The 23,818-nt window shown below is 39.0% G+C and overlaps 3 protein-coding genes across 6 annotated transcripts in view; 1 reads left to right on the plus strand and 2 right to left on the minus strand.

Moving 5' to 3' along the window:
• Nucleotides 1–1,006: 1,006 nt before the first annotated feature.
• pptc7a (protein phosphatase targeting COQ7 a) lies at nucleotides 1,007–12,240 on the minus strand. 2 transcript variants are annotated; one of them, XM_058071252.2, is made up of 6 exons: nucleotides 11,753–12,238; nucleotides 8,703–8,882; nucleotides 6,077–6,275; nucleotides 4,355–4,478; nucleotides 4,146–4,275; nucleotides 1,007–3,153 (listed from the first exon to the last, which is right to left on the minus strand). In XM_058071252.2, exons 1-6 carry the CDS (start codon nucleotides 11,952–11,954, stop codon nucleotides 3,095–3,097), a joined length of 894 nt encoding a protein of 297 aa, XP_057927235.1. In that variant the 5' UTR covers nucleotides 11,955–12,238; the 3' UTR covers nucleotides 1,007–3,094. The 2 variants fall into 2 exon arrangements, with proteins under 2 accessions (XP_057927235.1, XP_078645331.1); XM_078789205.1 differs by lacking the exon at nucleotides 1,007–3,153 and having other exon boundaries at nucleotides 3,709–4,275; nucleotides 11,753–12,240.
• Nucleotides 12,241–12,637: 397 nt separating this feature from the next.
• Nucleotides 12,638–19,799, minus strand: LOC131128419 (serine/threonine-protein phosphatase PP1-gamma catalytic subunit A). The gene is made up of 7 exons (XM_058071251.2): nucleotides 19,622–19,799; nucleotides 19,226–19,357; nucleotides 18,861–19,091; nucleotides 17,334–17,438; nucleotides 15,111–15,334; nucleotides 14,155–14,289; nucleotides 12,638–13,259 (listed from the first exon to the last, which is right to left on the minus strand). Exons 1-7 carry the CDS (start codon nucleotides 19,674–19,676, stop codon nucleotides 13,170–13,172), a joined length of 972 nt encoding a protein of 323 aa, XP_057927234.1. The 5' UTR covers nucleotides 19,677–19,799; the 3' UTR covers nucleotides 12,638–13,169.
• Nucleotides 19,800–22,840: 3,041 nt separating this feature from the next.
• Nucleotides 22,841–23,818, plus strand: part of cux2b (cut-like homeobox 2b) — a 157,345-nt gene continuing 156,367 nt past the window's right edge. For 2 of the 3 annotated variants that reach the window (XM_058071248.2, XM_058071243.2), the window contains exon 1: nucleotides 23,195–23,807. Coding sequence is in view for 2 of the 3 variants with exons in the window: in XM_058071243.2 (XP_057927226.2) it covers nucleotides 23,718–23,807 (90 nt within the window). In the remaining variant the exon portion in view is untranslated. Of the gene's footprint in view, nucleotides 23,166–23,194; nucleotides 23,808–23,818 lie in introns of those variants that run through there. The other variant, XM_058071244.2, reaches the window with a different exon arrangement.

Genomic DNA, 23,818 nt, shown 5'->3' on the forward strand with positions numbered 1-23,818 from the left:
TCTCCACGTGCATGTGTGGGTTTTCTCCGGGTACTCCGGTTTCCTCCCACATTCCAAAAACATGCTAGGTTAATTAGCCACTCCAAATTGTCCATAGGTATGAATGTGAGTGTGAATGGTTGTTTGTCTATATGTGCCCCGTGATTGGCTGGCCACCAGTCCAGGGTGTACCCCGCCTCTTGCCCAATGGCAGCTGGGATAGGCTCCAGCACCCCCGCGACCCTCATGAGGATAAGCGGTAGAAAATGAATGAATGAATTAATTAATATTTATAGAGCCTTCTAAACATGAAATAACACCCCTACAGTCATCTTTCCATTCATATTACCCATTATAGTTGACTCTGTTGCTGTTGCCGTTTTGCCAGGTCTCACAGCTAGGAGACCCGGGTTCAATTCCCCGCTCAGGCATCTCTGTGTGGAGGTTACGTGTTCTCCCCGTGCATGCGTGGGTTTTCTCCGGGTACTCCGGTTTCCTCCCACATTCCAAAAACATGCTAGGTTAATTGGCGACTCCAAATTGTCCATAGGTATTAATGTGAGTATGAATGGTTGTTTGTCTATATGTGCCCTGTGATTGGCTGGACACCAGTCCAGAGTGTACCTGGGATAGGCTCCAGCATACCAGATCCTAGTGTGTGATAAGCGGTGTAGAAAATGGATGTATGGAGGCCATTACAGAACTTCAGATGCAATTTCTATGCTGATGCTGGGATACTCTAGACATGTATTGAACAACTGGGAATTATGGTTATGGAAAAGTAGTCAGCATGCAAGCATTGAGTAATACTAAATACCAAAAGTAAATACAGTATTCTTTTTTTTTTTCGCTGAACACAGATGGCTTTTACCACAGAACACATATCTCACTTAACATATGTCGGCAATAATTTTGATAATGTAATAATGCAGGTAAAATGTACAGCATACAGTAGATCAAGGGAAATGTATTGGCAGAAACACAGCATCGAGCATGCACTTGAATCACGCCACACATTACAAGAGAATAATAAATACTATCATCTTTATTTAAATATTATACAGCAGATCTGCATTGACCCGTACACCCTAAAATATACAGACATACTCTGCTTTGTCTGAAGGAGTAAGATGAAGTGTCTTCTGGGCATCATCAGGTGTGTCAGGAAGCTGCAAGCCCACAGTAGCCATTACCACTTAAGTGACTACATTGCTTTGTATTATTAAGGCTACTCCACACTGCCCTCAGTGCTTGAATTCATCGTTTCCCCAAAGGTTTGTCTCCCTATTTTTTTCTGACATTGAAAAAAAAAAAAAACAGTCCTTTAGTGCAATTTTGTAAACAGCAACATTTTTTTTTACGTCTGGGATGGCTTTATTATTTACTATTCCTCAGCTTCTGTCTGACTTGACAAAAGATCATTTCAGGAGAAAATACATACTTATAGGTAAAAAGTGACTTAAGACAGTGGGGCTTTTTAAACTCACGACTCCTTTGTGCTCAGTACCTGGCACACAGTGTGGGTTTTAAGGAATTCTTTTCGCCAGTATCAACACACATGATACAAGGCACATCATAACCACATTACACAAAAAATAATTTACTAAGACATATCTCTAACTGCTGACTATGTATGCAAATATGTAACATAGAAAGGATCAAAAAAGGAAATGCTGATTGTTAACATGTTTCTCAAGGTGTCCCTCGGTACAGAAATCCACTCAATCACATGACCAACTCCCACTGTGTTGACTTCATTCAACAATTGTGCGTTTCAGGCTGTTAAGACCATTAGAAGCTCATGTGGATGAGCCTTTTGCCGTCACAGCCTTCTCATCTAAAACAATACACATTATGGACAATGCAAAGCATGGACAAGCACTAGTACAGTGGATCCCCACATATTTACTATTCAAAACCCCGCCATTTTGTGGTTATAATCTCCATTATTAGGTTGTTTATTGGTTAAAAACCACATTGGTAAAGCTTCAGTTGCACAGAAAGCTCTTCACTCTTTGTGCAACCAAAAATAACATGTGGAACACACAATGTAGATGTACCACACAGGCTATGCCAATTTATAACCCGCAAGGTATGCTGGGTAACGTCAGATTGGAAGTGTGCATGTGGGCATCCCACATTTACTACGTCACATTGTGATTCATATGCTACAGCTAGTCAGCTGGAATAAGATCCAGCTTACTTGTGACCCTTGTGGGCACAAGCTGTATAGAACATGGATGGATAGATAATACTTTTTATGGGTGGCCCAATTACTAATTAGTTTTTTTTTTTGCCATACACAGATACTGGAGCATAACCCGCGCAAAAAATGGGGACCTACTGTACTGTACACTATTGCACAGTCTCCCCATACAGCATACACACAATCAAAGACTGGAGCAGCAGCAGCAGCAGTGAGATTAAAGGGGTGTGTAATATCTTGTCGCAGCCTCAGTGTGCAATATTTGAATGGAACATGTATGGAAAAGGCAGCTGCTTCTTCATGTAACCTTATCGTTTTAACGTCAGTGAGGAAACAGAACATCCCAGAACGGCAGTCACATCCACCGATAAAACATCTGCTCCCTGCACCCGCATACAAAGGTTGCCAATAACCACTGTAAAAAAAAAAAAAAAAAAGGAACCACATTTATGCACCGCGAAAGGCGCCACTTCCTACGCAACCTCCCTTCTCAACATGACTGAAGTGCATCATTCCCTTCTGGCAGCCCAGCATCAGGCTTATTTGACCTCGAAAAAGTCAAACAACTTGTGTTTGCCGTCTGAGGGTAAACATCCTCAGAGTCTACCCAACCACTCCCAAGATGATTCATCATGGCCCCAGCATGTTGCACAGACGCTAACAATGCTGCTTTCCCCCGGAGGAAGTTTTTAGGGCCCCCTGTTATAATTCCACCTCTCTCCTTTCCTTGATGTTTTTCTTTTTTGTGGAGAGGCTAGTGATGGTCAGCGCAGGGTTAGGGGCAGAGTAGAGCTGCGGCATGCTGGGGGGGAGGAAAAAAACATCTGAGATCTTCAGTCCTTCATCCAATTAATCAGGGCTCCAATCAGTCGATCCCCTGCAGAGACAGGTCACAGCTCCATGCGGCCCTCAGTCGGTGTATTCTGCTACTATGGAGAGCAGCACTGTGATGTCATCTGGCTTCCCTCCTGGATACACAATAGTACAATATCACATCAAGGCAATGGCACAGCAGAACCCGTTTATGTCAACGTTCCTCGAACTGGCAACACGACAATCAAAGCTAAAAATAGCCATCTTGCACAGTAGTTGATGATCAAGTTAACAATGCTACAAAACACATTGACATAAACCGACCCCTTTAGGTCTCATATATCAAAATTTATCAAAATTACATTTGCATTCTGCAATAAGAGAACATTTCTGGAAAAATAAGGGAAATTCTGATTGTCCCTAACAATTTCCCCCAGCACCCAGTCTGCCTACTGTGGCGCATCTTTGTTATTTTATCCCAGTACTTTTACTTTGAACGCCTTTGAATCCCATGCGCAATAAATACGTGTCATCTAATTCAGGGGTCTCAAACACGCGGACACTAGTTTGAGGCCCACGCCTTGATATGAAAGTTTAATGTTAGTGCGGCCCGCGCAAGTTTGATATGGATGCTGTATGGTATCATGTACCTAGAAAAAATTATTACGTTTGATTAATGTTCATGTTAAAGGTTAAATTAAGGTTAAAACTGTTAATAGTTATCCTCCCTATCCGTGTGGAAGTGGTAAGTTTTTGGCTATTTAAGTTGAAAGGAAATAACTTGAATGTTTTATCAGAGCTTTTATTGTAGAAAATTGGAACCAAAGCTACGTTTTAAATTTTTTTTTGTTTTTAATAAATGCGTTTTTTTTTTTTTTTTTTTTGAAAACCTGATTCGGCCCAGTCTCACCCAGACCCGAGCTCCAGTGGCCCCCAAGTAAATTGAGTTTGAGACCCCTGATCTAATTAATACGGTCCTCTCTCAATTAATGACAGCTGCTATCTTGTACAAAATAATCAGAATTGCTGAAAATAAGATTGGAAGTAACCCATAAAGTGGAACTGCAGTAATACTAGTGATGGGACAGGCAATGTACCAGTACGCCCAAAGGAGTCCTTATTTCTAAATTTAGCTTTGGACACTCACCTCGAACATTCAGTCCGTTGTCACAGGCAAATTGTGCAAAAGGTGACATGTAGTTGGGGTCATAGGCCAGATCGTGGGCCTGCTCCGCAATACTTCGAGCGGTTTGCTGGATGCTCTCATAATTTGCGTTCTAGGGAGGGGAAAAAAAAGGTGAAACATTCTCACATTCTCTCCCCACCATTACGTCACTGTGAACTCACGCGGCGTACCTTGAGTTTCTTCAGCTCCTGCAGGATCATGTAGTCCGGCATGTTGTCAAACAGACCATCGGTGGCGGTAAGGATGATGTCACCCAATTGGACGTCAAAGGAAGAGCTGTCCGCGGCGTCTGGGCTGCATACATGCAAAAGGCGAAGTCAGGAAAGAAATAGCATGCAACTGGACTGGTTAAGGATTTCATTCTGGTTTAAAACTTTTGTAAAACCTCACCCTAAAAATACAAAATGGGGTGACAATATGTATGCACCAAAGCAAATCATTGTAAGAAATAATTGCTACGTGCAAAAAAATAAAAACCCATCATCTCCTGTTACTTTGTCAGCCTAATATGGTGCACAACTAGGTTTTAGACGTGCCCCATCAACCCACGCAGAATCTGACCCCCTAAGGAGGAAAGCTTGGCGAGTTCCCAAAGCCTGATTTGCAATCTTCTGGCATATAAAATGTTGCTGCTTTGGCACACACTATGCCAATCAAATACACATGCATGTGACACATGGCAGCCTGTTCCTGTGCACTCAGACTTGGTAATGGTAATGGTTTTATTTCATTTGGACATGCATCAGATTACAATTGAATGCATCCCATAATCAGTTCCCAGTTCCACATGTCCAAAAGGAGTAGGAAGAAGCAAAGCTTATTAAATCCTACCCCTCCATCTGGTACTTTTACAATCAGTCACTGTTACATTTGTTCACGTCCTGCTTTCCTAATATAGTTTACGTTTTTTTTTTTATACATTTTATTTTTGTACCGAAGTAAGGAGGTGATATGAGCATCCAATGCCATAATGGGTACCATAATAAGTGTCAATATAGTGATATATATAGCACATCATGACTGGTTCAAGACTCTTCATCCTTGTATTTAGCAAACATCAACTGCTTGTATTGTTTCTTGAATTGGCTCATCGTTGTGCATTGTTTGATTTCCTTACTCAATCCATTCCATAGTTTGATTCCACATACTGAAATGGAATGGCCTTTATTGTCATTATACAAGATGTACCACTTCCACATGGATAGGGAGGATAACTATTAACAGTTATTTAACCTTTAACATGAACATTAATCAAACATAATAATTTTTTCTGGGTACATGATACCATACAGCATCCATATCAAACTTGCCCGGGCTGCACTAATATTAAACTTTCATATCAAGGCGGGGGCCTCAAACTAGTGTCCTGCGGGCCACATTTGGCCCGCGCGCCGCGTGTTTGAGACCCCTGAATTAGATGACACGTATTTATTGCGCATGGGATTCAAATGCTATGGCTTTTTAACGTAGTCCTAGCGTAGAAGTGTTTCAAATGTACTTCTTCCCTGAGATCATATTTCTCCTCTCTTGTAGAGAAGTATTGGGTGACATTGTTAGCTAATTGGTTATTTTTAGCCTTATGCATTATTTTAGCTGTTTGAAGATGAACTATATCAGCAAGTTGAAGTATTTGTGATTTTAGAAATAAGGAGTTAGTATGTTCTCTGTAGGCGGCATTATGAATTATCCTTACTGACCTTTTTTTGCAGTACATTTAGTGAGTGAAGATTGCTTTTATAGTTATTAGCCCATATGGTTTGACTTTGACAAAAACTGCACCGTGCAAGGAACAAACCTATTTTACTGTCTACTACATACATAAAAACTGTGAAATGCATTATGTTCCCCAGATCTGCTTCTAGACAGTAAGGGATTGAGCACAAGGTTCTCACCTGTCGCTGAGGACGGCCCCCTCAGCCTCAGGAGGAGCGATGGATAGTTGGAATGGTGTGTTGAAGTAATGCTGTTGCTCATCAGAGCGGTGAACCACTTCCCCCCCACGAACCACAAGGAAACCAGAGTCCCCTAAGTTGGCCGTATGCAGCTGGTGATTCTGGCGGTCCAACACCACAATGCAGGCTGTGCTGCTGCCTGGAAAACACACATGCGACATAAAAGGTATGATTCCCAGGGGTGTTAAACTCCATGCTCAAACCCTTTCAGGGTGTGTTCACACTTGATATATTTGGTTCAAACTATTTATCTGATGTGCACCGCATTTGATCAAGTGGTGGGAAGCGGGTTAGTGTATATTTTTCTGTTTTTAATAAATGCGTTTTTTTTTTTTTTTTTTGGAAAACCTGATGCGGCCCAGCCTTGCCCAGACCCTAGCTCCAGTGCCCCCCAGGGAAAATTGAGTTTGAGACCCCTGACCTATATGCCGTCCTTGATCCCATTGTAGGAATGCCAGTTATATAGGACAATACAAACTAATCAGACTTTCTACAGTGTCTACATGTGTGAAGCTACACATTAATGACCCGCTATTAACATGTCACAATGGTTTGTGTGTTCCTACTGTAACCCATGTCATGCCATGACCCTAATGAGGAGCAGTCATATGACTTGGTCAGCTGACGTGACGCCCCCCTCCTGATTCGCTGTCAGTGCTGGAAGGAAGCGCTAAAGGGCCAGCAGGTGCAGGCAATCAGCGGCTCCTGCTGTGGGTGGTCAACAAGCGGCATGCTCACAACTTTTTTTTTTTTTTAAATCAAACCTAAAGAAAACAACTTTGCGGTAAGCTTTTCCCTTTCACCGGCCACGTTTGAGTCCGCTACATGTGTATTTATATATGTCTCAACTGCTAAACGCATTGCTAAAGTGGGATGAATGCCACATATTATTATAATTGACTATGGCCATCTTGAATTGGAAATGTAAATTTTTGGAATGTTTACTGGTAAATTTTGTACATTTTGACTGACATGTTAATGCCTGTTTCTGGCCAGGTTTTTAGACGGCTTTGGATCTACACCAAGAAGTAGCAGTGAACAGGTAGGACTGTCTTTCCTTTTGACTCTGGATAGTGGACTAAAGGATCGAGGACTTATACCCAGCTACTTGACAAAGATTGCTGTGATCCTTACCCCCCATTCACAATATATAATTTCACTGAAAAACATTCATTCACACCAGTTCAGACTCTTAAGAACTAGTCTGCATTTAGTCAGATAGCCCTAAAATAACCCCGCGCTACATTTAATCATACAAATCAGCAAAAATGCACTTAAAACTATGCTTTGGAGCTGAACAGAATGACTACAAAGTATGTGTTGTAAAGAGACAATAAGATTAGATGATATGGCAGCACATGGATCCTCGTGCTAATTATGCTAAGAATTCTGGTTTATAAATATAGATGAATGGAGCTGAAACATACAATGGTTTGTTCTATACCCCCCCCCCCCTCCATCATCTGTCCAAGATGGAACGATACTGAAAATGAGATGCTGTACAATATATGAACTGTTAAGATTCATGAGCTGCCAGTGCAGGCAAAAGTCCGCAGCCACACCCTTCTGGTGATTCATCCAATATAATGTTGTTTTCAAAAACGCACTTTTTTTTTTTTTTTTTTTTTATCCAACCAAAATTATATCAGACCACAACACGGTCACTCTATGCTGAAGCACAAATCAGTGTCAGGAACCAGTATGGAAAGTGACAATGGATATCAACTACAAGGGACGTGAGATACGGCAGGTTGGTTCACACTTTGGTGATCAAAAATATATTTATTAATGGCGGTCCAAATGTATTTACGTTGTTGTACGCTTGGCAATTCCTCATAAAAAACACAATATAATGCGACTATCTGTGAATGTAGCTTGTTGTTACACTCTGTACAGGAGATGGCATCTTAACACATGTGATCTGCCTGAGAATAAGAAGATGTAGCAGGTGGGATCAGTGTCGCCAACTTAGTGACCCCTCTAGATTCTCTTTTTCAAAAGAGCACAGAGCAACAAATCTAGCAACTTATTCTAGTCTTGATGGACACTCATTGTCCAATGGGTTGTCTGGTAATAGTAGAAAAGTAATGTATTACTGTGGCAAGAAATACTAGCCAAATTCACTCAAGAACAAAAACCACTCCATACACTCTATTCTCTGGTTTTACCATATCTAACTTATTGTGTGGATAATATTGGGGAAATAACTATAACTAAGATAGTTAGGATAATCCATAATGCTGCTTATAGAGAACATACAAACCATTTATTCCAAAAATATGAAATTATTAAAATTGTCTGATCTGGTAAAACTGTATGTCTAATATCTGAAATATTGTCTGTACCAAACATAAAAATGTTTTATCAACTATTAACCATTCAGCACTAATTCTTTTTTGCTAATATTTACTATGATTCATCAGACAACAATACCTGCAATTCATTTGGTGGGAAAAACTAAGCAAAGATCGCAGATGTTGGGTGTGACTTTCTGAAAAATTATTAGCCTTTTTTTATTTATATTTTTGCTGGACCCTAGAAAGTGACTTGGTATGACTCCACTCACCCAGCAGTGGCACTTTGTTCTGCAGCAGCTCGTAATAGCTGGTTGTGAGGACTCCTACTGGGTTGCTGGGAACAAAGCGTCCCTCCTTCACCAGGCGCTCGCACGTCTTCATCAGAGTCCCCGAAAATTGCGACGGATCCACGCCATAGTCTCGCCAACCTCCTACTCCGTCTGCCACGCCTACAATCAGACACATAACAACATTAAACAGAACCCAACATTTCTTAGGGGCCATCCATAATTTTCAACAGTTTCACAAGAGTACAAAGAGTACTCTTTTGAGCACCCCCCCCCCCCCCCCCTAAAAAGAGTACAATCCCAAATGAAAAATGTTGATAGGTCCATGACCAACTGACCCAATACAGCCAGGGAATTCGAACATATCCAATCCAATAGTGTTCTCTGGCTGTATTTTGGGACTCTGGTCAATCAGTCACTGCCCATCAACATTGTATTGAACACGAACAAGATAAAAAATTATATCAAATGCCTCTTTTTTGTACAGTAAACCTCAGATATATCGGACTCTGATATATCAGAAATTCGCTCACAACGGACAGATAAAAAAGAACCAATTTTTCTGTAATGCATTTCCAATAAAAATTAATTGCATATATCAGATTTTTTATAACGGATTTCGCCTATTTCGGACAAAATCTCCAGTCCCGTTCCAATTTCCCTCGCATATATCGGATGGCCGCATCGTGGCCTTTGCTCCATCTTTGATCCATGTTCACAGCCAAAGCTGAAGATAACATCTTTGTATGAATTACAGACATGTACATGAGCATGTACAACAAAATAAAATTCTCAAATCTGTAGAAATGCCTTCTTGTTGCTATTACTGAGGTTGAGAAACCAAACGATAAACGTAAGTGCAAACGATAATGACGTCACATGCTATCGAAATGTATGGGAACTAGCCTGTGACGTCATTATCGTTTGCGTTTATGTTTGGTTTCTAAACCGCCCTAATAGCAACAAGAAGGCATTTCTACAGATTTGAGATTTTTTGTTTTTATTTCCTTGTACATGCTCATGTACATGTCTGTAATTCATACAAAGATGTTATAATCTTCAGCTTTGGCTGTGAACATGGATCAAAGAAAGTTCCCCCATGGCATTGCGCGTCCGTGTAATGAATGTGGCGGACATTTTCCGGTATACGCATATAACGGATATCGCTTATATCGGACAAAACCAGTGGGAACAATTGAATCCGATATATCCGAGGTTTACTGTATTTTTCTTTCAAGAAAATATAAATGTATTACAAATTTGGTCTTTTTGTATTGTTCTTTCTATCAAATGATACATGTAGAAAAGTCCTGATGCAACAACTGTTTTCCACAGGATTTTTTAATCAAGGGAATACTTCTTGTATACACACATGATTACTCAAGGAGCAGAAGAGTTGCCCCTGGTTTCCAAAAGCCTGAGGAGATAAAGTCTTCTTTGAAATGATGGACACAACCCTTGAACTCAACTCTATGCGAAGTATGCAATAAAGATGCCACAACTGTTTTGAATCACACCTATAGTCTAGTCGGTGTATCACAGGAAGTGAAAATCACATTGATTGTTACTGCACTGTCCACAAAGTCAAATTCACCACCACAGCCAGGTCCATACCCAAATATAGAAAATAAACACAGAGCTGGCCAATAGATTCAGGATGGTCGGTTTAGTTTTGATCGTCTCCATTTTCGCAACGGCACTTCGGAACAAATGCGCCCTGCTCGATTCCTTCGATTTGGAACCTTTCCAAGCCGCCTGGCCAGCCGCGACAGCATCCTTCCGCTTTCTTTCCGAACGCACAAAGCAGTAAACATTTATGTATTGTTCGTATGCATTGCTCGGTGAGCGATGAATGGCAGTAATTCTCTTTTTGATGAACGAAAATAGGTAATCGAAATCACCGGGGTCGGCCATTGTCTGATTGTTGTGTTGGAATGCGACGCACGCAGAGCTACGTGGAGTATCGCGTGGACTGGTACGCTCTCGCGCTAGCATACGACGACAGGGGACCAGTCTATTCGCGCTAAAATTTGACTGCGTCCCGCGGTTCGAACATACAGGCATCGACATTTTCTGGTTTTCAAAAAAGCGTACGTTGATGTCTTAACCCCTCCCCACCCTAGTACGGTTTGTACGCTCGTGAAAATGTTGAAAATTATGGATGGCCCCTTAGAAGGGTCTAGCAACGGTCTGTTGCAGTAACCCCCGACCTTAACGAAACATTGTTTGAAAAATGGATATATGGAACATGGGGGGGGGGGGTCCTACCATGTTGCAATGCAATGATGCAATAATAATCTCTTTTGGCTACTAAATGTGAATGCCAGCATGCTGTTTTAGAATGGTGACACATGTCAACCTGCATTTAATTAATTTTAAAGTAATTGCACTGTACTTGTTAAGGACATTCCCAGAAATGGGTGATGTAGTAGTAGTAGTAGTAGTAAAGACAGTCTTGTGCTATGACCATATATGGTCTTCTAATGTATTTGCCAGGAACTTGCTTCCTGCTTTACAACAAGTCAAGCCTCCAAAAATAACATGAATTGGTGAAAAATGTCCTTATGAAAATAAGTTTGTTTTTAAGAGGACAAGTTGCACGCAGGCATTAAATAACATGTAGCATGTATTGCTACACATGATCTCAGAAGTGAAAAGACGATTTTAAAACAATATGGATTCCTGTTGCATTGGGGTTTGTAGTGTTTTGTTTTGGTTAGGACATTAAAGTCGGTCATTTGAACACCTATTGACAGTTTGTTTTTATAGTTTTTTGTCATATTTGATTTCTAAATTATTAGCCCTTTGGACACCACCCCCTCCCCCCCCCCGCCCCTCAATTATAGTAAGGGTGGCAACAAATGGGCAAAGACAACTAATACTCGGATATGCACTACTTCTGTTAGAGCCGTAAATCTGTTAACAGGGAACACGTAAGCCTTGGAGTTGGTCCGTGATATATAATTGAGAGACTGCTGTTTTTGTTAAATGACCAAAAATGCAAACAATCGAGTCACGTTTCAAACACTTACCTAAAACATCGGCAGATTTGTGCCTGGCAATGAAGCATGCGTCGTCCCCATAACACATTCCTTTCTTCAGGATGCCTTTACGGAAATCCTTCCCGAAGCCACAGCTTGCCGTCACCAGGCTGTAGTCGCGGCTATCCGTCTGAGAGAGTCCGCCGATGACAGCTCTGGCAACGAGTCTACCGTAAGACAGCACGGACAACATCCCCTACAAAGAAGCTCCCTCCTCGGAAGGCGACCAAGCTAGCAGCCGCCGTGCTAGCTTAGCTTCGACGTTTAGCTTCGCTATGTTTACTTGCTATAGATGTCTTATGCCGATAGTAATTTAAAAAAAAAGTCTTGTTGAGCTTTGCTCGAATAAGTAAAATCAGAAGAAAATGTTGTTCCGTCTACTCCAAAAGGCTCTAAAGTGCTGGCACTTGGTGCCCGCAGCCATGCTAGCTGTGCCTTTGAGACGTACAGTGTACACAGCTGCTCTCGCGCACAGATCAGCAAGCGCGGTCTTGTGACTTCTTTGACGTCATTCAGCCTTACGCAACCTTCCATTCTATATAAGGTAATGGTGTCCAAAATGCGGTACGTGGGCCATATACACTTTAATTGACCATCGGTATACTGTAAAAAATAAAATCCTTAATTGGATATATAACAAAACAACTAACATGGATGTTTTGTTCAGATAGCTTGGCATACATTGACCTATATTAGATGTGCAAATATATCAAAGTGACCCTCAGCATACTTCCATTTTTCTGTATGGGGCCATTGGTGGAAAATGTTTGGACACTGATTGCCAAATTAGAAATATGGTCTAACAAAACATTAAGTGTTCATGTCTACTTTCAAGAAGTAGCAATGCTAAAAAAACAAAAAAACAAAACAAGAATATTCAGTTAAACCTAATACACCCAAAGTTTATTAGAAAGATTTAAACATTACAAGAGTGCGCCTTTATTCATATAATTTAGCACAAGACTTGTTTTTAAAAATGTGAAGAAGTGAATGAGTCTGTACTACACTTGAAATAGTTTTGACAGTAAAACTGGTGTTGTGACGGCCTCCATTGTTTATGGCTGTTAATAGCCATTACTAACAGTGAGGAATTAAAACAATGACAAAATAAACATAACACGAAAAAAAAACCAAACTGCTTCAATTGTGCACGGCATTAAACAAGGCATTCCTGTGCATAAGTAGCATTATTGTTACATTGATTCTGATTCAACAGTCATCTGTGGCAAAGACTAGCTGCAAAATGGAGTGCAAAACACCTGAGGTTTTTTTTATGGTGACGTATATTCACCCCTGTGGACAAAACAACAGAGTGGAAATCTTTTCAGTACTGGCAACAAGAAGGTTAACCAATCCCTCAAACACAGAGGACAACAGAAGAATAAGAGACCCCGCCCCACCCAATCCTTTATTTCTTTGCTTGCTTGGTAACCATATTGCGAGGGGGAGTGACCGGACGGCTGCCATTGGGCTTCTTCTTCTCAGCTGGTTTCAAAATCTACAGGTTAAAAATATTCAGAGTTATATATTAGTAAAAATTTTTTACATAAAAAAAATAATTTCTAGCGTGCAAAAGACTATGTTCCTATGTTGTGGGTACACAATAGTAGCAGTAAGTGGAGAGCTTGGTCTGTGTCTCGATTCATGCACATCCATACTTTAAGTGTTCCTTGCTCGCAATTAAGTGGCTACTTTTTGTTTACCTGGTCTTTGTTTACCTGTGCATAGTAAATATTAAACGAAACGCTGCAAACTGGTGCGCGTTCGCAGTGTCCTGTGCAAAAAGCGGTGGTGCGCAGCGTTGTATTCATGCAAGCCGTGACGTAAAAAGGATGGCTGCCATCTAAACTCAAGCCTCAATAATAAAACTCAATAATACACTACATAACTGTGTGTGTAGGTTTTATTGAAGTGTAGCGTCGGTGGAAGTACTTCCTGTTTCCTAAAGTGCTTTGCTGTACAGTTTTAGTAAAAAAAAAAAGCTAGAAATCACATGGTTAGCGCTCACGTAGTAGTTTAATATTCTGCATTATATGTTATTTATCCGCCCATTGTGTTGCTGTGTGTGTAGTTCTTTTCACACCAAGAGTAGGAATTGTGTGTGACGTGGTGAGATTTGTGTCTAATATGGTATATGCCTCATCTAGTGGCTCAAATATGACATCTTTGAATGATAATAAGTTTTTTTTCCTTTAAAAAAATGTAAAAATGATCAAATATTGGTCAATAATTACTAGTACAATTAGAAAACAACCATGTGAACGCACTTAAGTATGAAAGTGCGAGAACGGAGACACGGCACAAGTCTCTCCACACCGCTCCTGTTGTAACTGAATCCATAAATGATCAAAAATAAAAAGACGGGCCATTTAAGGTAGCGAAAACCAGCTCACCTGAAAAGAGCACATGAGGGTCTCATCCACACTCATCATTGCGCCAGCATTATCAAACTCCCCACAGTAATTAGGCGCAGAGAACAGAGTCACAAGCTGCCTTTTTGCAAAAAACTCATAGCCGTCCTCAACAACCTGTATGAAAAAAAACAAAAACATAAAGATCTATACATTATAGATGCAATCTTTAAATACATATACAGTCAAAAATTGATGAATGAATGAATGCTCACTCTTGTGCTTGACTATGACCTACTATTAGTCAAACTATTGGAAGACAAGTTATATGTAGTACTCCGGTCACTACTAGGCATCAGTAATGTTACATTGAGCAAACACTACCTGCATTAAGTCCAACATGACATAGTAAAAATAGTTATCCTCCCATTCAGTGTGGCAGTGGTACATTTTTGGCTTCTTACTTCATCCTTCGCTCAGTTTCAAACCTATTTTTAAGTTTAGAAAAAACTAATTTGAGACCAAGTAGATCTACGTTGTTTAAGCAGTGGCCGTCTTGCGTTAAACAAAGCTAGCAGCTTTGTTGTGTGAACATCTATGTATGGCAGATTAATGTTAGACAGGCTGTCCTGTATATCAATCAAGTGACAAATGTCATAATGAGGGTGGATTATTATTTTTTTTTTAAAAAGCCATGCGATCAACCCACATTACATTCAAGATGCCAATGCTAATGGTGAGTTATTATTGCCTCTTATGACTACTATATTACGTAATGCGTATATAAAGGCAACCTTTTAAAAAGGCCATCAACAGGTTTTCTATGCTCCAACTACAAAAATATTACATTTATTAATATTGAATCCTACTTTGAGGAAATTCACCTAAACTAATTAACCGTAATAAATAAGGGATAACTGATGGCATTTGGCTAATGTCAGCACAGTGCCCCCGTCACAATCTCGTGTATTTTGCTAAAATAAGAGCCTCTTTATTACCTGATGCGCACGACAGATTAGATCCAGGTCATGCTTGTGCAGAAACTTGGCCACCACCTCTGAGCCAAAGGTAAACGATACACCCCGGTCGTTCTCCCCCCAGCCCAAAACATCCTTGTCTGGATCAGACCAGAGCAAATCGCAGAGCAGGCCCTGGTCGGGGACGTCGGTGGGGCGCATGATGCGTCTGATCTGCTCCATGGACTGAAGGTCGGGTGAAAGTCCTGGGCACCAAAAAAAAAAAAAAAAAAAAAAGAGTACAAATAAACACTGGGGTATTGCCGTTGATGGCTGGCACATTTGGTTGACGCTGGCGTCACTTCATAGACATTGCTCAGGGTCAAGCAACAAGTGGTTGACGTCAAAGGGACGATTGTGAACATTTGGTTTGTAAAAAAAAAAAAAATTGTCGCTATCTTTACGCAACCCAAGAAAAACAAAAAAAACATGACACGTTAGCGTCTTACAAGGAACATCAACGTTTTAAAGCAACGCAACAACAACATTAAATTTGCATTATTTCCACCACATGATAACAGTTAGCTGTGGAACCTCCCTTGGCTCCCGTCTATTGTCAACCAGCTCAACAAATCCTGACCCGCCATGTTCTTATTATTACTGAAAAGTGTCAGCTTCTGTCTATATAAAATTTGAGACCCAAAAGGGCTGATTTCTATGAAAAATGTGTCGGTTTGTGTCACCATGTGTATTGCAGTATCGTCAACTTAACTGTGATATTACATACAGTCATCCCTCGGCACTTCAAGCTTCCAATTTCACGGTTTCGCTCTATTGAGGTTTTTCCAAAATTATATGAATTAATCACAACGTTTCTTGGGTTTAATTCAGAATAAGCATTCAAAGACATGATGATTATAGGTTATCACATGGTTTGTCTGGTATCAGACCTTTGGTCTCGGGCTGATACTGACACTTGGGGGGCATGATACTGGGCCTGATACCAGACAAACCATGTGATGATCTTATTATCACATACTATTTAATCATGAGCTTATTATCACGCACTATTTAATCAAATTTTTCAGTTTATTACATGTATTATATCTAAACAGTGTAAACTGTGTGTTCACGCTCGTGCGCTGTTCTCTGATTGGTTGTTTCACGGGCACGATACGATAGTGGACAGCTACGGGGGCTAATACTGGACATGGTTAAACTCTATATTTTATCAGTATCACTGCCCTGGGCTTTGACACAGTATCATTTCGGCCTTTTCCCGTATCATTCATGGGCGCTTTCCAGGGTACAGGGCCAATTAATATTGTAGTATGTGATAATATGTAGTAGTCTACACTCTACAATTCTCCCAATAACATGTCAAATTTTCTGTTATGTCTTCTATATTGGCAAATATTGGTGCAAAAGTGACAATAGAGATGTTATTTCAAGTCAATTGGGCTTTAATGTTTAAAACTGTATTTAAAAAGGGGCCTATGATGCTAATTTTTGACCCTTTCTATTGAGCTGTGGTCTCCTATAAAACAGCTACACAAAATAACCCGCACAGAATTTTTATTTTTTTTTAGATTTTCCAGAATCTGCACCTATTCCAGCTGTATTTACTTTGATTTGTGCTTCCTGCCAAAACGGCCTGTTTTAATTTATTCCACCTGCGGCCCACCTCCACTGTGATTGGTCCCACACCAAAAAGTGCTACCTAACTAGGAACCATATAAGGAAGTCCGCCCCTCTGTGACATCACAAAAGGGGCAGTTTTACCACGCCTTTTGAAACGGAGCGTTTTGAGCCATCCCAAATCTCTTTCAGGGCTCACTTCTAAATGAGTAAACCTCGTTATCTTTGGAGTCTAACACGAGAATACAACATTTTAACTAAATTTATAGGTCAGAAAAGTGGAAAAGGCATAATAGGTTGCATTTAAGTTGTAAACAGGCTTTATATGCTGCAACTATGAAAATAAAAATGTTCCAAATATTCGGAAATTTCCCTAACAGAGTCCGGTTTGGAACAGATTGACTGCAATAATATACAGCCAAAGCTATGCGTTATTATTAGTTCCAACATTTCGGCTATATATTTATTTTTTTTTTTACTTGTTGCAAATTTCACTCAACTTCCAACAGAGCCAATGAATGTTTTTGTATTTTTTTTTTTTTAACAACTCCACATCATATGCAAAACGTTCGAGTTCATCTAGTCTGTACTTTAAATATTGACTTTAAGCTCTGACAACAACCTTACCCCCGTGACAGCAAAAGATCTTCTCGTCCACGATTGCGGCAATTGGGAGGCAGTTAAAACAGTCTGTAAAAGTCTTCCAGAGTTTGATGTTGTACCTTCTTTTACCTGGAACATTTCAAAAGGGAAGCAATTCAAATTAATCATTAACTCAAAGCTGTATCACATCTCAGCATACTATACAATACACACTGCCTTGTCTTAAAAAAATATCTATAAGTAAATAACAGCTTCCAATTGGATAATTACTACATTATGTTTCAGCTGGCAGTAAATTAAATAAACTTTTAATAAACTTTTGCCTCAGTTTTCGTACACGATCCTATTTTTCATAGCACACGTTTTGTACATTTGTCCGCGTCTAAACAAAGCTTTGAATTCAGGAAAGAAATCAAAGCAGAGTATAAAAGTCGCAAACGTGTGGCGATCTCACCAGGAAGTACATGTGCACAATGCAGCTCCATCCTTGGCAAAGAAATACAAAATCGAGGAAGCTAATTTTGCAAAAGCGGTAAAGGTGCGAACAATCAACCATCCATTTTCTATACCCGTTACCCTCACTAGGCTGGAACCTATCCCAGCTTTCTTTGGGAGTGTGGCGGGGTACACCCTGGACTGGTCGCCAGTCAATCACCGGGCAGTGTGTAGCCAACATGCTAACCACTGGGCCAAAAAAACCCCCAAAAACACTCTTCCACCATGCCGCCTCATTCCATTTCATTATTCATTAATTTTCTACCGCTTATCCTCACGAGGGTCGCGGCGGTGCTGGAGCCTATCCCAGCTGTCTTTAGGGCAAGAGGCAGGGTACACCCTGGACTTGTCCCCAGCCAATCACAGGGCACATATAGACAAACAACCATTCACACTCACATTCATACCTATGGACAATTTGGAGTCGCTAATTAACCTAGCATGTTTTTGGACGGTGGGAGGAAACGAGGTATTACTGTCATTCACTATCATGTATATCATGTATTCTAATAACTATAACTATCATGCACGAAACATCAGTTTTTTCCACTTTTCACATTTTTTAAAATGACAGTTTTACTGTCACACAATTGGTTCTGTTGCTTCTTCCCCTCCACTTTCTCCATTCATCCATTTTCTAGACCACTTATCCTCGTTGGGATTGTGGGGGTATGCTGGAGCCTATCCCAGCTGTCTTCGGGCGAGAGGCGGGGTACACCCTAGACTGGTGGCCAGCCAATCACAGGGCACATATAGACAAACAACCATTCACGTTCATACCTATGGACAATTTGGAGTCGCTAATTAACCTAGCATGTTTTTGGAATGTGGGAGGAAACCGGAGTACCCGGAGAAATCCACGCATGCATGTGATGCCCGAGGGTGGAATCAATAAATCAATAAAAAAAATCTTGGTGAAAAACATTGGACAGAAATAAATGTGACATTGCAAAAGCCACAGTGAACAAACCTAAATATTATTATTTTTTAAGGTATATATATATAATATTTAAGGCAGTGTATATTGTGTTTCATAATGTTATTGTGATGACTTACACTCATCATAAAAACCGTATATTCTGTTGATGGAAGCGCACTCGTGGTTCCCCCTCAACAGGAAGAAGTTCTCTGGGTATTTGATTTTGTAGGCAAGCAGAAGACAGATGGTTTCCAGAGACTGCTTCCCCCTGTCCACGTAGTCGCCCAAAAACAGGTAGTTGCTCTCCGGAGGGAAGCCGCCGTATTCAAACAATCTCAGCAGATCGTAATATTGCCCATGGATGTCCCCTGAGGTACAGAGTTCACAAGTTTACACAGGTTTTTCACAGTTTCACAGGGTTTAGGGTTATCATCATCATGTTTTAGTTGACAATAAACACATTACAGCACATTACGCTCACTGTTTTGGGGGGAAATCTTACCGCATATCTTGAGAGGGGCTTCGAGCTCCAGAAGAATGGGCTGACTCAGGAATATCTCTCTGGATTTCAGACACAAACCCCGAATCTCATTCTCTTGCAGCTGAACATTCTTCCCGGGTTTCGCTCCTCTTACTGGAACAACACACGCACGCGCGCACACACACACACGCACACGCGCGTACAAACACACCGACGATGTTAATAAACGTGCTTTTTTGTCCACCAAAAACCCCCAAAATGTAACATTTTCAATATAAAAGACACAAACCAGCGTTGCCTCCAGATGTTATTGCTCCTTCAACTGTTGACAAACATATGCTAACACTAGCCAACGCAAGCTAACACCGCCCGTACAAGTCGCCTAATATTCTGACCAAAAGAAAACATTCGACTTACCCTCTAAGAGACGTTGGATAATGCTGTCTATATTGAGCTTGTCCACGTCGGCCATTGTAGTGTTCCTGTTTAAAAAATATCAAGTTTATTCGAAACTGGGTCTCGGCGTTCAGCTAGCCCACTAGCAGATAGCACCGCGACGTTACAGTAATGTGTCGTTTGCGAACGATCCTCCTATAAGAACCGGCTCTTTGAAGTGAAACCTTTTTCTGTTTACGTCGCACGTAAATGATTAAATTAAAACTACTTAAAACACACTACTAATAGTCTCTGTATTTTTATCGCTGGATGTTGCCGTATTATTACGTAATAATAATAACTATTATTATTGAATGCCAATCGAGCAAAAAGAGTCACCATGATGCGGCTTTTTTTCCTTTTACTTTATAATGAAGTTCCGACTCTTCCTCGGTAACCGAGCCAATAAAATTGACTCTCTTTTCAAGAGCTGAAATTCCCATCACAAGTGGAAACTGGCAGCGGTTTTCAGGAAGCTGCCTTCTTCAAGCTGCTGCTTGCTGCTGCTGCCCCCTAGTGGACTGAAGGACTACTACGTAGTAAACAAGGGACAATGCAAACATCCTGATGAAAGTCAGAACAAGCAATTTTCCACTACTGTGTATTTTTTTTTTATCTGTTAATTGCCATGACAACCCCAAATTAAACTATAATCTTTATATCCTGATGAAGGATGTAAAGATTATAGTACGTATACCGTCCAGTAGATACAATACATTTACAATGTATTATTGTTGTTTTGTATTATCATAATTGAAATAAATTAATTTTTCAATTCGATTTTAATTGATTGAGATGCACCTGTATAATGGGAACTTATCACACGGACACACATTCACTAAAAGAGCAGACGAATGTCTCTTTTTACGGTAATGAATAACATTTTTGAATATGAAAATAAATGTAGTATCTATATTGTCCACTAGATAGCGCCAGCTAGCCACAAAAAAATCGACATGATATCAGAAGTGACTTTTGGGACGTCAGAAGTGGATAAATATTTATACATTTGTTTTTGGGACGTTATCACCACATATTGTTTTCTCAAAATTTATTTAAATTTCTAATTTAAATTTCTACATGATATCAGTAGCGGACTAATTTTTATAAATTATTTTTTCGGACGTTATCACAGTTTTTTTTCCAAGTCTGCCTGAATGTTATCTAAAAAAAATCCTTGCTACATGATATCAAAAGTGGACAAATATTTATAAATAATTGTAAAAAAAAAAAAACAACCTGCCCCTCCAAAGACAGCTGGGATAGGCTCCAGCATACCCACCACCCTAGTGAGAATAAGCAGTAGAAAATGGATGGACATTTCTATTATAGCATGTTCAAAATTATGATTTTTTTTTAAAAGACAAAAAACTTTATACAGTTTGTTGTCATCAACAACACTACAAAAATGACATGATGCCAAATTCAACAATGCTCCCTGCCTGACGAGGGTTCCAGAAGGACCTTGATATTATCAGGATGTTCTTAAAGTTGTTGACTACAGCCACATTGGTTACAAAGATTATTTTTGGAGATGGCACAAGGAGTCAGAAAGGGATGGAATGTCCTGGAACAGAGTTCAATGTGTTCCAGACTACTTCATTACCATCGGATCCTCACAAAGCTGATGTGTTTTGTGTGTATAGTCACTTAGAACACCGTGGAAATGTGTTATAGTAACTATGTCACCTTCTGAAATATCATTTGTTGAATTTGTTCACTTCCTGCTTTCCAATTTTTTTAAGAGTCAAAGGAAAGAATCAAGTGTTTTTCAATTTTGAAAAAAGAAAGCAGAAATAAGACTAAAAAAAACTAAAAACTAAAATATAAACATAATAAAAATCATTGATTTTTTAATAATTGATTTTTTAACAACAATTTAAATAAAAAAATGTTAATCAAAAAATAAACAAAAAATAATACAAAATAATAGCATATATACTAAACTATAATCGAAAGTACAAGAGGATTAAAAAAAATAATACGGTAAATAAAATAAAAATATAAAAAATTAATACTATCTATACATATATGTGCCAACTATTAATAGAAAAAAATATTTAATCAATATAATATTAAATAAGTCAAAATAAGTTAGCACATTTGCACAGAAACAGAATATAAACATGAAAAAAATCTAGAATAAAAACTAAAATATAACATAATGAAAATGATTAATTATTAATTGTTTTTTAACAAAAAAAATTAAATAAAAAAATGTTTTAAACAAAAAATAATACAAAATAATAGGATATATACTAAGCTATACTCGAAAGTACAAGAGGATTAAAAATAAATAATACGGTAAATAAAATAGAAATATAAAAATTTAATACTATCTATACATATATGTGCCAATTATTAATAGAAAAAAATATTTAAATAGTACGAGTAAATAAAAGAAAAAAGTCTGAATGAATTATTAAACAGAAAATGAAAACAGAAAATGAAAGCACAGACCTTAAATAAAAATATAAAAAGCATACAAGCAGTTTAAATAAACAATTAATACAATGTTAAATAAGTCAAAATAAGTTAGCACATTTGCAGAGAAACAGAATATAAACATGAAAAAAAATCTAGAATAAAAACTAAAATATAACATAATAAAAATGATTAATTATTAATGGATTTTTTTACAAAAAAAATTTAAATTAAAAAAAAAATTTTTAAACAAAAAATAATACAAAATAATAGTATATATACTAAGCTATACTCGAAAGTACAAGAGGATTAAACAAAAATAATATGGTAAATAATATAAAAATTTAATACTATCTATACATATATATGTGCCATCTATTAATAGAAAAAAATATTTAAATAGTACGAGTAAATAAAAGAGACAAGTCTGAATGAATTATTGAACAGAAAATGAAAACACAGACCTTAAAAATGTTATAACATTTTTTTTTTATCAACACAACGCTTTAATTCTAGAATAAAAATAAAAATGACACTAGTGAGAAAGTTTGAATGACTGATTAATAGCAAATAAAATCAGTGTTATGAAATTGTGTCATCCAAAAATGTATTAATAATATAGCGTATATAGAAGTGTGCTTATATCCACTGTCTAGTACAAGAAGAGCATCTCTAACAAGAGAAAGAAGTGAAAGTAGGCTTGGCTAAATTCCCTGTGCAGCACTCATGTACTCATCTCCTCCTTCCTTTTCTTTTTCAGACGGTATCGATCAGCCAAGGGCTCCTTTACGTCAATATTGATAACTTTACCAAACCAAAAAATTATATACAAGTGTAATTGTTTATTTAATATTTTGGACGGAGACACGGACACGTTTAGATTTTACTTTTTTCTTACTTCTTTAAAAATATTATTTTCTTTTTTTTTTATGATTATGTGACCCTAAAGGCTCTTTAAGGAGAGGGAATCCAGCCCACATATTTATTGCAGCCGCTGGAAAAAAAAAAAAAAAAAAAACCCTCTTCAATATCCCCCAAGATGGCCGCCGATGTAGGATCGATGTTTCAATATTGGAAGAAATTTGATCTACGGCGGCTCCAGGTTAGTCTATTCTTCTATCTTTCTCGTCCGGTCCTACTGCGGTAAGTCTTCTTTTATACTCTGCGGTGTTTTTATTGTGCTTTGTGGCGTGGTTGAGGCAGAAAAGTAGCGTAGCTTTGCATTGATACTTATTAGAAATTGATCCCCGTTCTGCCTTTGTTCGGTTCAAATCATTGATCAGCGTGGCAAAGCAGCACAGCCTCCGCCAGCCACAACCGATCTGGGATCAGCACCGCGGACAGCACTGATATTTAGACGCTTTTTTCCGCTGTTTTGTTTTTTTTTTTTTTTGAAAACCTTTATCAAAACGTGCTGACATACACGGAAACTTTTAATGCGCCGTCGAGTCGGCAACTTTTCACGCAGCTTCGTGTTTTTTTTTTATTTTATGCGTCGACGGATGTCGAGAGGCTGACTTTTCGAGGCTTTTCGACCACCTTTTTTCCAATTTAAGCGCAAATATTATGTATTTGCAGTAAATGCGTGTTGACAAGTGGAAAGTTTACGTCGTAGCAACGGAAGCCGGACGGACATTACCGGTAGTCGTCACTGATGATCAACAAAACAAACAGTATTTGTTGTGTAAATGTCATCTTTTTGACGCTTCCGGTTGACTGGCAACTGCTGTGGGGAATGTGGCAGGTGAGCTGTTT

This window comes from Doryrhamphus excisus, linkage group LG3, assembly GCF_037039965.1.
Source record: "Doryrhamphus excisus strain RoL-2023G ecotype Guam linkage group LG3, RoL_Dexc_Guam_v1.1, whole genome shotgun sequence".
NCBI lineage: Eukaryota > Metazoa > Chordata > Actinopteri > Syngnathiformes > Syngnathidae > Doryrhamphus > Doryrhamphus excisus.